The sequence below is a fragment of the Narcine bancroftii genome, chromosome 1, assembly GCF_036971445.1.
Source record: "Narcine bancroftii isolate sNarBan1 chromosome 1, sNarBan1.hap1, whole genome shotgun sequence".
Classification (NCBI taxonomy): Eukaryota; Metazoa; Chordata; class Chondrichthyes; order Torpediniformes; family Narcinidae; genus Narcine; species Narcine bancroftii.
In genome coordinates, this window is record NC_091469.1 from 381290635 (window position 1) to 381307583 (window position 16949).

General features: G+C 41.0%; 1 protein-coding gene across 7 annotated transcripts in view; it reads right to left on the bottom strand.

Moving 5' to 3' along the window:
• The window catches only part of LOC138751328 (oocyte zinc finger protein XlCOF6), a 67241-nt gene that overhangs the window by 27532 nt on the left and 22760 nt on the right, over nt 1-16949 (bottom strand). For all 7 annotated transcript variants that reach the window (XM_069913489.1, XM_069913494.1, XM_069913491.1 and 4 more), the window contains 2 exons: nt 11080-12252; nt 3259-3355 (listed from right to left, as the gene is read on the bottom strand). In XM_069913489.1, coding sequence (XP_069769590.1) covers nt 3259-3355; nt 11080-12252 — 1270 coding nt within the window. The remainder of the gene's footprint in view (nt 1-3258; nt 3356-11079; nt 12253-16949) is intronic.

A 16949-nucleotide genomic window follows, 5' to 3' on the forward strand; every position in this document is an offset into this window, starting at 1 on the left:
TTCTGGCTATCGACAGGGTGACCATCACAAATTGAATTTGATATTTGGCAGTCTAAAACTCACATCCTCAACATCTCTCAGAAGGGACAACTCCGGATCCTATGGAAAATCCATTTTGATTAATTCCTTGTTAACCATCGCATGCCATAAGTGCTCTCTGGTTAGTAAGGGATGACTTAAGGTGGTATGTGAGTGGGGGAAAAAAGGTTGAGAACACAGTGCTAGAACTCAGCCAATCCAGCAACATCTGAGGAAAGAGAAATCAATCAATGATAAACCAAATACTGCTTGGTTTCTTCCAGCAATTCTGTTTTTGTGGGGGGCGTGGCAAGATGGCGTAGGGAACAGACGTGCCTTCCAGACCTCTCCTGACTCTGATTTATTGTTTTGTCTTTAAGTGCCCGTTAAAGTTCTTTTAAAAGTTTATAAATAATAAGAGGTGTTGGATTAGTGCCTAATGGTTTATATGCAAAAAAAAATGTAAAAGAAAATATCAACAGACTGTTAAAAAACTACATTTTCCGAAATTGTCTGAGCCTACTTGTTTACAAAAAGCCAGGACTCAACGTAGAATGGATCCAGAGGAGGACTTGCAGAGTTCGGCATTGAAGCTTCGTTTTAAGCCGGTGAGGCTCTTTGAAGGTCGCACTCAACAGCTTTCAGAACAAGGGGCTGGACGGGTGCCAGTGTTTCGCACGGTGGCCACTGCAGGTGTTGTTGCTGAGGCTTTGACAGTTGAATCAGCTGGGGCGCCACCAGCTGGAGAGTTAAAGAGTTGTCATTCGACTGCTATAGTGGTGGCGCTGCAAAATGCATCTTCAATTACAACGGTTTTTCCAGACATCGATTCAGTGAAGATGATTAAAGAGATTTGGCTTAAAGATAACCCTGATCTTCAGTCTCCTGGCATTGCTGGGGGGACTTTGAGAGGGATTTTTATACAAAGTCAAACTGCTAGAAAAGATACTAAATTAAGGGAAGGGACAGAAGATCCCGTGGTCTCTAAGGAACAGCAAGACTCCATTATGCCTGAATCTACTTCTGTTGAAATGTCTGTTAAGGATCTTGAAGATAAGATATATTCTGTATCGAGTCACTTAGCTAATTTTGTGAACCTGTTTATTTCCAAGATTAATGCGATGGTGGAAGTCATTAATGGAGCTTTTTAATCTTGAAACCATTGAAAGATTTGAAATGTGCGATCAAGGTTTAGTCGATGCACAGGATCAACTGCAAGATGAAAATAGAATAATTGAAACATTGCAGATCCAAAATAAAAATTTAGCAAAAAAGGTTGATTATTTGGAGAATCAATCTAGACGGAACAACGTGAAAATTGTTGGTTTGCCAGAAGGCATAGAAGGACCAGATCCAAGAAAATTTTTTACTGAATGGATTCCACGAATGTTAGGACAGGATAAATTCCCTGAAGGTTTAATACTGGAACGTGCTTATAGAGTTTTAAGAAGAAAATCTTTTTCAGGACAGAATCCAAGATCTGTTTTGATCCGTTGTTTAAACTATTGTGACAGAGAGACAATTTTACGTACGGCTATTAGAAATGCCCAGCAAAATAGATCTCCTTTGATGGTTCAGAATAATCCTGTTTTCTTCTATCAAGATTTGAGTCAAGAAATTATGTTTCAACGACGTGAATTTAATTCTGTGAAAGAACGGTTGTGGAAAAAAAGACATAAGGGAACATTCAGGTATTCTGCAGTACTGAAGATTTTTTAGGATGGAAATTAGCCAAAGTTCTTTGACAATCCTAAAGAGGTTATGGACTTTGCTCAGTCTCTACCAATCATGCAGTTTCAGGAACGATGTAGTCCTTCAAGGTCTCCAAAGAGAGTAGAGATGTAAGGTGGGATCCAGTTTTTTTTAAAAGAAATGGAAGCAATGGTGACCGAAGTGGTAACGTTGATTTAAAAAAATAATTTTTTTTTTTCTAATAGTTTAAATAATGATGATAGTTTAATGAAATGGGAGTTGGGAGAGGGAACTGGGTGGGCACTAGTTTCCAGAAGTCATCAGCTACCTGTGAGTTATCTCACACCCAATATTTTGGGGGAGTTACCGCTTTGGGCGGTTTAAACAGGAGGAGGTAGTTGTGACCTCCGACCTGTTTTTTTTTCTTTTTAATTTTTGGGTTAAGAAGTGAAGGTTTTTTTTATTATTATTTTTTCTCAATAAATAATTTTTTTTAAACTCTTTTTGTTTTCTGATTGTAATTGAGAGAGAATTAGGAGGTTTTTTTTCTCTCCTTTTTTTCTCTTTTGTTTGGGGTTTTTTTTTCTCTTTTTTCTTTCTTTTTTAAGAGGATGATGTCACAGAAGATAATAAGTCAAAAATCGAGGATGTTGAATTAGATGAAGAGGAAGATGAGGGGAAAGGTGATAAGAAGAAAATTAAGTACAAATACATTGAGGGAGAAGAGTTTAATAAAATTAAGTTAATTTTGATAGAGAATTTTGAATATGTTATAAATGAAGAATATGGAGAATTTTATAAGAGTTTGAACTTTTTTCTTTTATTTTTTTCTTTTTTTATATAAGGGGAGGGGAAGGGAATAAAAAGTTTATCTGATTGTTTTTTGTTTTTCTAAGGGATGTTTTTGTTCTCTCGATGAATTATAAAGGAAACTTGGTATTAATGGAAATTCTGTATTTATGTATTATTAATTATGATTTTTTTGAATAATAGATATGTGGTTGATATATGATTTTAATATTTGAACTTAGTTTTAAAGTGGATTTCATTTGTTAAATACATGTATTATGTTTGATTTAAATATATGTTTAAGGGTATTATTTTAGTATTGATTTTTTTTGTTGTTAGTAATTTTTTTTGTTGTTAAGTTTTATCTTTTTTTGTAAGTGGGGTTTTTTCTATTTTATTTACAATATTGTTAATTAATTCTTCACTCTTTATTTTGGGGGGGGAAGGTTGGACTAATTTTAAATTAGATGATTAATGTTGTGTTATAATTATTGGGGGGGTTAATTTGTGTAGTTTAATGATGTAGTATTCTAATTTTTATTATTTTATTTTTTATTATTTCTTTAAATGTAATTTTTATTTTATTTATGTCATAAAATTTTAAATAAAGTTTAAAAAAAAAATTCTGTTTTTGTTTTCTTCCACAATCTCCACCCACATTTTCCTGACTCAGGGTACAATCCCAATTTGTTCTGCATGTTTCCATGACTATTACCAGCCTACAGTGATCTTAAACACTGAACAGCACAAAGTACTTACGTTCGGAGGAACCTTTGGTCACACTTCAAGCACTTGTGCATTTTAACACAGTTTTCATGGTTGCAGAGATGCTTATAAACCTCACTCCATGCTTCATCTGATGAAAAGATAAGAACCTTTCAATGCAATACAGAGCTGCAAACTTTGATCAAAACATTGAAGAGAGCAGCACAACTTTATGATACTATATGTCAAAGGGGGAAAAATTAATAGTCAGGATTCCTGTCTCACAGTGCAACCTTCCCTTGCATATATTGGTAAAGACAAAACACTCCATTTCCTGACCATTGCCTTGCTTTGGAGAAAGTTGGGAACAGTGTCCAAAACCACTGTTACTTTGAAAGAAGTTACTGTTGACAGAACAACACCTGCGGGACTAATAAAATGACAAGGATGAATTTTTAAAGGAGAAATAACATCATTGTCTCTAATATCACAAATATCTACACAATCAGTAGATCACAGGTTAATGTTAGCCCATTTAGATTCCCTTCACCCAGAGAAAAACATAAAACAGGTATGTAGTGTTTCTTCCACATTTATATTTGAGAAACTGTCTGACATTTTAAATGCAACCTCAAGGTACATTTGAGTTGATGATCCACTGTTTCTGAACAGAAATGTTATGTAAAACAATACTTTTTTTTTTGAAGATGTGGTCTTCTTGTGACAAAGTCATGAGGATACAGAAAACAAGCTGACAGGTAGGTACTTATAAAATTCCACAACAAGAAAATTTACTTCACGGATAGATTCAGAATATTTCCATAGGTAAAGTTTGCTTGGAGAATTGGTGGATGCAGGGAAGGGATTCTGAGGTTAAGAAAGGAAATGCAGGGAGGGTTAGGGGGGAGGTGCCAGGGTGCGGGAAGGATGGCAGGGAAGCAGAGCGAGAAAGAGAGAGCGAGAGAGAACACTTTCTTGTCTATATTGGCCTCACCAGCTTGTCTATACCTTAATGTCTATTATTCTCCTCACAGTTTACTGCGCCTTCAATTTTCTTATTGAATTCAATTTTTTTTAAAATTGAGCTCTGAACATAATTCTGTTGTGCATCACTTTATTCAACAGAAAGTATTCTCCTGCCTTTTCCTTAAAATGGGGCCAAGGGACTTTATATTCACTTGAGGAAGCAGATGGAGGATTCAGTTTATTGTCTCCTCTGCACAGCATTACTGCACAATAAGGTTAAGTCTAAGATTACATTTAAATTTCTCAAATGAGCTTGTACCCATTACCTACTGACTTGAATGAAAGTGTAAACCATTGTGTAAAAGCTTAGAACCATCTTTACTGGTTGTTCACTATTTTAACAATGGATAACATGACTTGACTTACAATATATTTAACCTGAGTTGTCCCAGAAAAAAATGCTCAGTATTATTCCACTACAGAACAGCATGATGCTGACATAAATTGTTTTGCTGGGAGTCAACAAAAATTGGGATGGCTGGAGAAAGGTAGATAGGTGTGCAAGTACAAGTGAACTCAAGTGTGAATGTATCCATGTCCAAATATTGGCAACCTGTAACGAATCCACAGATACTCAGTGTCTCTGAAGGAACTCTGTTTTGCTTTTCTTTTTCCTATTGTTGGGGCGCAGGGAAATGCTCATGATGACTCTTTGTTTGCCTTATGGCAGACAAAAGTTGAAAAAGAATATGTTCATTACATTATTACGTGACAATAAAGGTAACCTTTAAGCCTTACCCAATTCACATGAAACTCAGACTGTTGATTGTCTAATCTTATTGATATTGACACTGATCTTCCATTTCGGTGAAGCTGACTAAACCACTGGAATTACTTACCAAATCAGTGACCCAGTGATTGCCCAAACCCCCAGCTTCTCTTGTTGGGAATGAAAAATCTCCCAGACTGCATCAGGGCAATCTCTGGTGGTGGTGATCTGGGCTTCCCCTGAGAATTGTTGATGCTCCTGGACTGCTAAAAGGCATGATAGCTCAGAATGAGGGATAGACCAAGAAAGACAGGGAGAAGGGGATGTAGGAACAGGATTACAATTTATATTCTTACTCTATGGTTCATGTAATTCTATTACTAAAATGTAGAATTAGGACAATGCAGACAAATAGGTGGGCCAGAAGATTTTAAAAAAAGTGTTAAAGAAACATTGAGTTCCACTGCCCCTTCCTCTCAGAGTGTCCTACCTATCTACTGTGTGTTGGAGACTGTTCCAACTAGGAACAACATCGAAATGGAAAAGATAACATATTAACAAAAATTGGCCATCCTTGTGCAACTAGCATAGATATCAGAGGACCTGGAGCAGATCAAAAATAGTTGTCTGGAATGGTAGATAGGGCATCCTTAATGGGTCAGATAACCAACTTCCAATCGCATTTTCTTGTGTTTGTTTTATACAGTCGCTTTTTGCTCTGTCCACACCAATGACAGAGATCTCCCAATGGTCAAACATTTCAGTTCTGCATCATGCTCCCATACTCACATGTCCGTCCATGGCCTCATGTACTATCCCACCAAAACCACCCATAAATTGGGGACACCAATTGATTTTTTTGTCTGAGAATCTCCAGCCAGATGGTATTAACGTCAACTTTTACTGTTTCTGCTAACCTGCTCTCCTTTCTCCCCCCGTTGTCTTCCTCCTGTCAGCTCTCCACCCCTTTCTTCTCTATTCACCTAGCCATTACTCCTTCCCTTGCTTCCTGCTGTCCCCTCCCTCCATTCTCCACCTATTTCCTCCTGCCTTTGCAACCACGTCTCCCCCTTACTCTTTTATTCAAATGCCTGCTGACATTTTTCCATACCTTGATGAAGGGCTCAAGTCTGAAACGCCAGTTATGTATTTTTATCTTTGCTATAATAAGGTGGTTGTTTGACCTGCTGAGTTTCTCCAGCATTGTGGGGTTTTTTGTTTTTTTTTTTACGTACAAAGTCATCAACTGCTTTGATTATTGGTATATATAATGCCAGGGGTATGATCCGTCAGGACCAGATAATTCTGGAGATATGAGAGAATGCTAGAATCTACAGCTAAATTAAATCGCCAGAGAGGCTCAGCAGGTCAAGCAGTATCTGTGGAGGAAAATGGATAGTCAATGTTCTGTTGAAACCCATTTTAAGGACTAAGAAAGGAGAGGAAAGGCAGGAAGGTGTGTGGGGGGGGGGGGGTGTGCCAAATCAGAAGATGATAGGTGAACTGAGAAGGTGAAGGATCCAGGTGGGGAGCAAATTGGATAGAGTTGGGAGAGAGGCAGGAGAGTGAAAATTGTCAAAAGGGATGACTACGATACGAAAGTGGTCAGGATTATGAAGGGCATTTGGAATTCTCTGGGACATTAATTGGACACAGAACTGCTAACGTCAATGAAAGTTGGGATGACTATATTCTGGCTTTATGACATTCAGTTTAATGCAATGAAATATTTGGATTGATTCTTAACAGTGCATGTTTTCTTAGTTTGTACAATATTGAACAAATGGCCTTTGTTATAGTTTCATTATACCCAGCTGCAAGATGAGAGATTCTCTTCACATCTCCATAATCAGAAAATAAAAATCATATTTTGAATTCAGTCACTGAAATGACAGCCATAAATGATACACCAGGTTGACATTTTCATATTGTCATCAGTGAACGCAAAGATCATCATGCGACTTCGACACACCAATGTGGCCAATATACAGGGGAGCTGTTGATGGAAGGAATTACTGGACTCCGCTGAGAGTTTAAGAGGATCAGCAAGGCACTGTCAGGCAACAGAACCAATCTGGTATACAGGTGGTAAATGGGAGATGCAGGGGGAGGTTTACATGGGATGCTCCATTCCCATTGTTAATAGACTAGATGGAAAGGGAATAGAGAGAAGGATTATAGATGTCACAGTTGAGCTCCTATTTCTGCAAGTGATTTCCAACAGGAGAAGGACTGAGTGAGGGGTGCGAGCTGATTTTTGTTCATATTAGCCTCGGTTGTGGAGGCTAATTGTAGGAACCCAACTACCACTTAGGTAGTGTATTCCATTAGAAAAAATTACCTACAATCTAAAAGACAAATATACTTTATTTGAACAAATTTGGAAACCATACATAGAGTATACTAGAAACCATGAATTTCAAACCTTCACCTCTTAAAATAATAAACAACAAATATAAAAATACCTAAATATAAAATTTAAGACGACAACTTCTTTTTCTTTTGTATTCTTTTATTGTTTATTTATTTTTCTTTTTTCTTTTACTTTAACTTTATGTTACAGGGGGTGGGGAGGGTGGGAGGAAAAAGGAGACAAATATCATTGTGTATATTTTAATGATGAATGTGTATATTGTTATTGTAGTAGTTCACAGTGAAATATTAAATAAACAAACAAAAAAAAAGGAATCAAACCAGCAAATTTCCAACCTATAAGACCTCAGAAAATCAAAATCATCAGTCTAGAAAAGGGGTGGCCAAACTTGCTTAACATAAGAGCCGCATACCATAAACTTCAGGTGTTTGAGAGCCGTAGCAATAATGCTATCGCAAGCCATACCCATTAACACTATCGTTAGCCCTTTTCAGGTGGCCATAATACCCGAAAGAAAAGCCGCCTAAAATACCAGAATACAGCTGTCGGGAAGCCACCTGAAACCAGAGAACCTGTCCCCGAGGTGTACTTACTCAACCCACCTCGGGGAGGTATATTCTCCACTTTCAAGCGCTCTCCACTTTCAAGCGCTCTCCCTAGGCACAAACGCTCTCCCTAGGCACCTGAAAGCAGCAGCCTGAAAGCGGCTAGCCACTTTCAGGTGCCTAGCAGGGGGCAGGCTGATGACAATCAGCCAGCGACCCAACTCCCCATGCCTGACAGCCCCCCTCCCTGCTGCCCAGTGACCCAACTCCCCGCTGCCTGACAGCACCCCAGCACGGGACATCAGGGCAGGGGCGGCTGGTGCAGGACTATGGGACTGGAGCGGCTGGCGCAGGAGGTTGCCCACCCCTGGTACAGTTTTGTTGGGGAAAGTATTTTCCAATCCTTGTCTTGCAAATCATCCATTTGCAAAATGCTGATACACTGCAGATAGTGAAGCAGCATTGTTTCAAAGGGAGCAATTTTCCAAAAGATTTTTTTCTTATCAAGTCTACACACCAAACGCTCCCCCTAGGCACCTGAAAGCAGCAAGGCAGGCTAGCAGCTTTCAGGTGCCTAGCAGTGGGCAAGCTGTTGACAGTCAGCTGGCGACCTGTTGACACCTCCCCTCCCCAATAGCCGCACATTACATGTCAGAGGCGCATGTGGCTGGCGAGCCGCGATTTGGCCATCCCTGGTCTAGAGCAAGAGGGCACAACTGTAGGATTGAAGGGCACCCAATTAGAATAAAGATGTGGAGGAATTTCTTTAGCCAGAGGCTGGTGAATCTGTGGAATTTGTTGTCACAGGCAGTTGTGGAGGCCGTCATTGGGTGTATTTAAGGGAGAGATTGACAGGTTCTTGATTAGCCAGGGCATCAAAGGTTAGGGGAAAAGGCCAGGAAGTGGGGACGAGTGAGAAAATGGATCAGCTCATGATTGAATGGTGGGGCAAACTCAATGGGATGAATAGTCTATTCTGCTCCTGCCTTATGGTCTTACTAAAATCTACTGAAATCATTCAATCCAGTTAATTAATCAATTGTTGGTTAATTAATCCAATCAATGAAACCAGACACTAATTAATTAAGACAGTTGAACCCTTCATTGATTAAGGCAGAGATTAGGTCATCAGCTTCCATTTTTTTGTAACTTTACGGAATTTCTCCATTCATTATCCCTTTCAAAGTTGTAGGCTCATTTGTTTCAATTGCTTATGTGGTTTAAGAGAAATATAAAAAGCAAATCTAGTCACATTAGTGTCATATGCAAATCCAAGATAACGGAGGGCAGAGAATTGAAACTAAAGAGAGAGTACTTAAAGTACTTGGCAGGCCAGGTGACCTCAAGGAGACAGAATGCCAGTTATGCTTCAGATCAAGAATATTTATTACAACTTCATATGAAACATGTTTTCTCGACACCATCCATTTCAATTTTGGTCAAGGAATTGCTACTGATCCCCTGTGACAGATTATGTTATATTTTATATTGTATATAGATATATTTTGAGGGATACAAATTGTGGCAGGTTTTTTTGTGTAGGTCACAAACAAACACTCTTTTACAATGCAAGAGCTCTGCTCAAGCCAGAGGGTCCAGGCTCCGAGTGCTTTAAGAATGCCTATAGAGAATTCACAAGTAGGTGCTAATTGGACATACTGTGGAGTAATGGATAATTGTTTTGGAAAGCAACAGATGGACGGACTCGGAAGATTGGGTCCAGTGCCGCAGTCTGTCTGAGTGAAGTTTGCTGTTCTAAGTGGGTCATGTGGTTTTCTCTGTGTGTGTGTGTGTGTGTGTGTGTGTGTCTGTGTGTGTGTGTGAGAGAGAGAGATATTCAGTTCTCCAGTTCAGCAGCAGGGACTGGAACAGGACAAGTTGGCAAGCTTGTGGAAAAACCCCATTTTGAAGATGGGTTGTGAGTTCTTAGTTCAGCCTGTTCAAAGCACTTGTGGTCTATACAAGAGGAGATAGCTGGCTGTGTGGCATTTCACCTGAGATAAGGGAAACAGAAAAGGAACTCTGTGGTGACCTAAAAGAAAGACACATGTGGTAAATGGGAGGGCACTGAAGAATGCAGAGGAGCAGAAAGATCTAGGAATAACGGTGCATTGTTCCCTGAAGGTAGGAGCGCATGTGGATAGGGTGGTGAAGAAGGCCTTTAGTATGCTTGCCTATATAAATCAGTGCATAGAATATAGGAGTTGGGAAGTAATGATGAAACTGTACAAGGCATTGGTAAGGCCAAATTTAGAGTACTGAGTGCAGTCTGGTCACCGATTTATAGGAAGGATATTAACAAGATATCCCGAGCGCAGAGAAGATTTACAAAAAAATGTTGCCTGGGTTTCAGCATCTGGAATACAAGAAGAGATTGAGCAAATTAGGTCTTTATTCCTTGGAACGTAGAAGGCTGAGAGGGGATTTGATAGTTTAAGATAATGAGAGGGATAGATAGAGTTGATGTGGAAAGGCTTTTCCCATTGAGAGACGGAGAGATGGATACAAGAGGAATACAAGAAGTATACAAGAGTTGACGGGCAAAGGTTTAGGAGCAACATGAAGGGGAGCTTCTTTACTGAGAGAGTGGTTACTGTGTGGAATGGGCTTCCGGGAAAGGTGGTGGAGGCAGGGTCAATTTTGCCATTTAAGAAAGAGTTGGATAGGTATATAGATGGGAGGGGGATGGAGGGATATGAGCAGAGTGCTGGTAAGTGGGATTAGAGGAGGGTACTTGGATCAGTGCAGACTAGAAGGGCAAAATTGGCCTGTTTCCGTGCTGTAATTGTTATATGGTTAAAGACACTGAAGTGGCTGATCGGAAGGAATCAGTTTGTGTCCAATGAGCAACAAATCTCTCTCTGATAACTGACAAGAACCTTCCATTTATCTTTCAAGCAACAAAGCCTGGTGAAATTCATAAATGTTAAATTCTGTGCACAGTATAAGAATTACCTGATACCGGTGAACTTGGAGGAATGAGAAGTGAGATTGGATTGTGAATTAAAGAATTAAAGAACGTTTCTAAACTTATACACACATTACAGAGGGTTATGTTAGGTTAAGTTAAATTGAAAGCATCAAGTTAAAGTTGGATCCGGTTTTCAAGTTTAAAGATAATTAAAAGCAACTTTTGTTTAAGTAACCATTTATCTTAGTGAATTTCTATTGCTGCTGGGTTTTGGGGTCCTCTGGGCCAAGAAAGAACAGCATTCACCTACCGGTAAAATCACACTGTGTGCACTTGAAAGCTCCTCCAGCATGGCAGGCAGAATGCAAATCTCTCACAATTTCTGAGGGATAGAACGATGGGCACTTGGGGCAGTGGTAAAGGCCAGGTTGCTGTTGATGGGTGACTTCATGCAACTTCCAAGAGTTTTGTTTCGTGAATACTTTGCTGCAAAAGGAGCAATGGTAGGCCCACCTTTCCACATTGTGACTCTTCAGGTGTTTCTGCATCATTTTCCACTCTGTTGTGCAAGAATTGCAGTGGATGCATTTAAAGGATGCAACCCCATCATGACAGGTCATGTGAATGTTATATGTATCTTTTGACTTCAAGTCCAGTTTGCACAAGTTACAAGAATAATATTGATTTTGCATCTCAGTTTCAGGACCTCCAGCCTCACTGAAGCATCGGTTTTCACTCCTCTTTTTCTTCCTGAGCTTCTTACGAATCACACGATTACTGCTAGCATTTGGGAAATGGTTTCCCACATTAAGTGTGTGAACTTTGTTACTATTGGAAATCCGACAGAGTCCCAGTGACATAAGATGCTCTGACTGAGCTTCTTCGTCATCTTCACAAATGCCAGGCACACCTGGGGATGATTGACGCTCTGACGCCACAGGCTGGGTTCCATCTAAGTGAAAGGATTCAGGCTCCCCTTCAAACAAGGTGCTGACCTCACAGGTATTGGAAGCATGCAGGTGATCACCTCGTCCTCCTAGTCCCATTTCACAGGACACAGGACTAATGTTGTGAAGCATCCTATACATAGGAAGAAGAAAAGACATTCTCTCTAAGTTGTCCACAATAATGTCTTCACCTGCTTTTGTCTCAGACTCCATGTCGAGCTCAGGGTTATATGAGCTGTCTTCTGTGTGATCATCAGTTAACTTCTTGGAAATCTGATCATTGTCCTTGGGTTTGTGAAGACCCTCCATGTGAGAATTCATTTTGATTTTCAGGCTACTGGTGAATGTACAAATCTTGCATCTGTAAACTTCAACAAGGAATACTTCCACAAAGTTTTTGAACTCGCTGTCAATACCTTCCATATTGTTTGTGCATAAATGTGACGAGGTAGTCTCTTCTGATAAATGTAATGGCACTGGATGAATGCTGTGAAAGATAAATCCTGTTTCACTCATCTTCTTTAAAATAATCATTCCTGCAAGCAATTTGAAATGACAAATGGTCAAATTCATTACATTACCTTGCAAGGTCTACACCATTACATAGAGGCATAAACAACTGCATTTGCTGGAATTCTGAACAAATAATGACAACTTGGCACGACTCAATGAACCACACAGCACCCATAGATGGAAACAAACAGAATAACGAGAAAGTGTCCTGATCCAACTTGTTGCATGGATGCTGCATGAACCACTGAGTCCCTGAAGCTGCAAAAATCAGCAGAATTTACCTCTCACACTTCCATCGATGAGTACAAAATACTTGAGGATATTATCACCATAATATAGATTGAGGACCAATTAACTCTGCTTTTTCAGGCTGTCAAATAGATCATTCGACAATGTTAGAAGTCAAAACTGGCCCATTTATAGAAGACTATCACGATAGGAAGAATTAAGAAGTTTGAATGTTCCGGAAATTCTCTCTCCAATGTCTGGAGGTCCTAACCGATCCACAATTTCTCTTTTTTTTTTACAAAGGTAACCTTGATTAGAGGGAGGGGTTTTTTTTTAGAGTAAGCTTTTTAAAAAAAAACTTTTTCTCAATTTTTTATTTGGATTAATTTGCCAAATATGGGTTTTGACATGGTTATCATAGATTAATTTAATAACTTGTTTCTCATGTAGATTGAAGAACCCTGCAGTTCTATCCATTAAAAAAAAACATAAGTATGTGAAATGACTTGTTACATGTTTTCCTTAAAACTTGTATACAAGTTTATGTTAAACTCAATAAAAATATTTAAAAGGGAAGTCAAAACTGAACTTATTGAATAAAACAGAACGACAAAAAAACAAACACCAAGGGCTGAAAGCCATTTAGTGCCTCAAACCTTTCTGACATGGAGTAGAATTACAGATGACTCTTCCACCAGATTCCTAAATTACCTTTGCTACCAATTTCCACCTTGCCCTCACCTTTATCTAGTCCATTTCTGATTCTTGCGGTACTGGGATTTTCTTACTTCTATATTAGGAGATGAGCCAATTTCCACTACAAGCCCACAGGTAGACTTCCTTCCAACCCATTTTCTTGACAGCATCCACTCCAATTTTCCTCTTCCTCCCATCACAGTGCATTTGTTCCAATAATTCAGCTTTCCACTGAGGAGGAAAACCATAAAACAATGCAGCACAGAGATGGGCCCTATTGTCTATCTAGTCTGGGCAGAATTATTTTTCTGCCTAGTCCCATTATCTCCCAATTTCTTCCCCCAGACTCCCCTCTGGCATAATAAAAAAGTGCATTATTATCATTTCCGCTGCTTCCCTTTCTCCTACCTCATGGAACCAGAATGGAATTTCATATTACCTTATAACCAGCAGCCTACACATTCGATATTCCATACAATTTCCAACACTACCAATGCACCAACTACCAGTATGAATTAACTTTTGTGATAAAAATTATGCCAGAAGACCTTTGGCATAGCTAAGCTGCTCAAATGCAAAAGGATCAAGTAATTGCAACACAACACTGGAAACAGTAACCACTCTTTATCAATGAAGCTAAGTGGTCATGATTTCTGGTCTTACATTCATATCACATCCAGTAACATGCCAAGTAATAAACATTGATATTAAAAATTTCTGAATTAATAAAACTAGATGAACAGGATTTACTGGGCAGTTTGCTCCTCTCAGGACAGGCATTCAGACCAATTCTGACTTAATTCCACACACAAAAATTCCAAGGCAGACATCCTCCAATCCTTCCAATCCACTCAGTACTCAAATAGTGCAGAAAACCCACCAACCCATCACAAACAATTCCCCAACAAACATCCACGACAGTCCCCTCCCCCCACCAAATGAATGCAGCTGGTCAGACAATCTCCCTCTCTACCTTCTGCAGGGATCATTTCCCTCCGTGACTCCTTCGTCCACACCCTTCCCACAATCATCCCCTTGTTATCTACCCCTATGATCACAAGAAATGCTGCACTTGTGCCCACACCTTCTCCCTTGTCACCATTCAAAACCCAAACAGACCTTCCTGGTGAGGCAACTCTTCACTTGTGAGTGTGCACAGATCATCTACTGCATCCAGTGCTCCTGTTGCAACCCTCCTCTACAGCAAAGAGACTGGACAGACTGGGAAATCACTTAGTTGAGCACCTTCACTCAAGCCACCACAATGTCAGGGATCACCTCAACCCCTCGTTGACATGTCTGTCCATGGTCTCATGTTCTACCAAATGGAGGCCACTCACAAATTGGAGGAACAACACCTTGTATTCTGTCTGGTCACCATCTGTGGTGTAAACTATTGGCGGGAAATTGAGCTGGCCGATGAAGTGACAGGGCAGAATTTCCGCATCTTAAGGAGAGAGGTTCAGGACTAGCAGGGAAAACCCTGTGCTCGTAGCTATTCACTAAGTGTACGGTAAAATAAAACAAGCTACGAACTCTACTCCAGGCCCAAGGTCATTTTTATAACGAGAGTGTCTGAACCCAACAGGACATGGTGTCAGGAGTGGAGCTTTGAGCCACTTTGGGCAGGCTGTGAAAGAATAAATGTGAAAGAGGTGAGCTAAGATAGAGGATGGGCCTGAACATGTAGAGGCACCCCAATTGGGAGTGGCAGCTCCTCCAATGGCAACTTTCACGATAAAACCTCAAGAACCCTTCGACTTCTCTAAGCCACAGGCGTGGGAGAAGTGGCTAAGAAAATTCGAGCACTTCAGACTGACAAGTAATTTAAATAATTCCTCTGAAACTAACCAGATGAATACACTGGTATACTGCAAGGGGACAAGGCTGATGCCGTGGTACGAGGCCTAGACTTAACAGGCGTGCAGTGGCAGCAGTACGATGCAGTACGGGGAGGGTTCAAATATTATTTCATGCCTAAGAAGAACGTAATTAACGAACGGGCGAAATTTAACAAGAGAATGCAGCAGCTTCCAGAAACAGTAGATGCGTTCGTTACAGTCTTGTATACACTGGCAGAGAACTGCAAATATGGGGATTTGAACAATGAACTTTTGCATGACAGACTAGTAGTGGGTCTAAGAGATTTGTTACTGTCAGAGAGGTTGCAACTCGACAAAGACCTCTGTGGTGAAATGCATTTGCATAGATTGTGGACTGGCAAGTCCGAACCTCCCTGACCTTCCCTAACTCCTCCCTTCACTCCTCCCCAGATTTCCCAATAAAGGCTGGCGTGCCCGGACTTGTCCCCTCTTGCTCCTGTATCTGGAACCTGGCCAGATAGTGTATCAGTAATGCTCAGGTTTTTGGTAATTAAAGCTGTTTAATTACTCCATCATGTCGAAGTGATTACTGTGTGGTCCACAATCTAATTACCAAAACAAAAGCCATGGAAGCTCAGCATACAGGACAAGGCAGCAGCGATCAGGAAGATACTTGGTCATCCAGCCCACAGATGGTGGAGTTGACCCAACCACGTGGTGCAGTAGCGGATGCAGCCCTGGGGTCTGCATCAAGTCTGCAATGGGTAATGGGAGAAATTTTCCGACCGACTACACTCACGATTGAACCCAGGGAACCCAATGAAGACGTTACCTTTGAGAGGTGGCTGCATGGGATGCAGACATTTATGCGCCGCCACAACCTAAGGGATGCTGAACATAAGTATGATCTCCTGTTTGCATCTGTGGGTGATTGAGCGTTTTGAATAGAGACTGCTGAACGTATGACGAGGCGATGGCCCTGCTGCAGCAGTACAGGACCCGAGCAAACCCAGTGGTCGTGAAGTACAAATTAATGACCTGGCGTCAAGCCCCTGGGGAGCCCATCGCGCAGGCAATGATAGAGCCTGTGGGTGTACTGCGATGAATGTCTGAGTATGCCAACGAGCTGATGCGGGAAGGACTGCTGAGAAATATGTTATCAACCCAGATCCATCAAAGACTCCTGGAAAAAGGTAACTGCCTGTTGTAAGAAGTACTGGACTTGGGGGAGGTGATGGAGACTGCAATGCAAAACTGTGAGGCTTACACCACCTGTGGTCTGGTGTCCAGATAAGGAATGAGGGCACCACCATGTTGGAATATGGCACCGGCGGCAGCCGGGGCTGACAAGGGCGGGTTCTTGCCCCCGAGGCGTCCTGCCCGGCCAGGAATGCAGTGTGCTCAAATTGCAAAAAGAAAGGGCACTATGCAAAGGTATGCTGGGGGAAGCCCACTACCAGCAGTGCCAAGGGACAGGTCACCATCTTTGGGGGTACGGTCACCAAGATGACAATCGCTAATGTCACTTCTGGCTTCAGATCGGCGATCACCAACTTCACCTCCGGTCCCAGCCATGTGCGAGTACTGGGGGCAGCCATCTGGTGACTCTGAATTGAACCCAACTCTGGCCTCTGTAACACTGGATCAGAACAGTTCTCACCAGCTGGAGCGATTGATGATGAGCATTGAAGTAAACGGTTGCGTCACGGGTTGTTTGTTTGACACAGGGAGCACTGAAAGTTTTATCCATCCGGATTTAATAAAGCGCTGTGCACTGAAGGGGTTTCCGGAAAAGCGCTGGATATCCCTGGGATCTAAAGCCCAGTTCACAGAGACGTGTGGGTACTGTCGGGTAGACAAGGGTGCAGGGCAGGGAGTACAGGGATTTTAAAATCATGGTAATGCCCAAACTCTGCGTGCCAGTTATCCTGGGGTTAGACTTCCAGTGTCAGCTGGAAAGTGTAACAATGCAG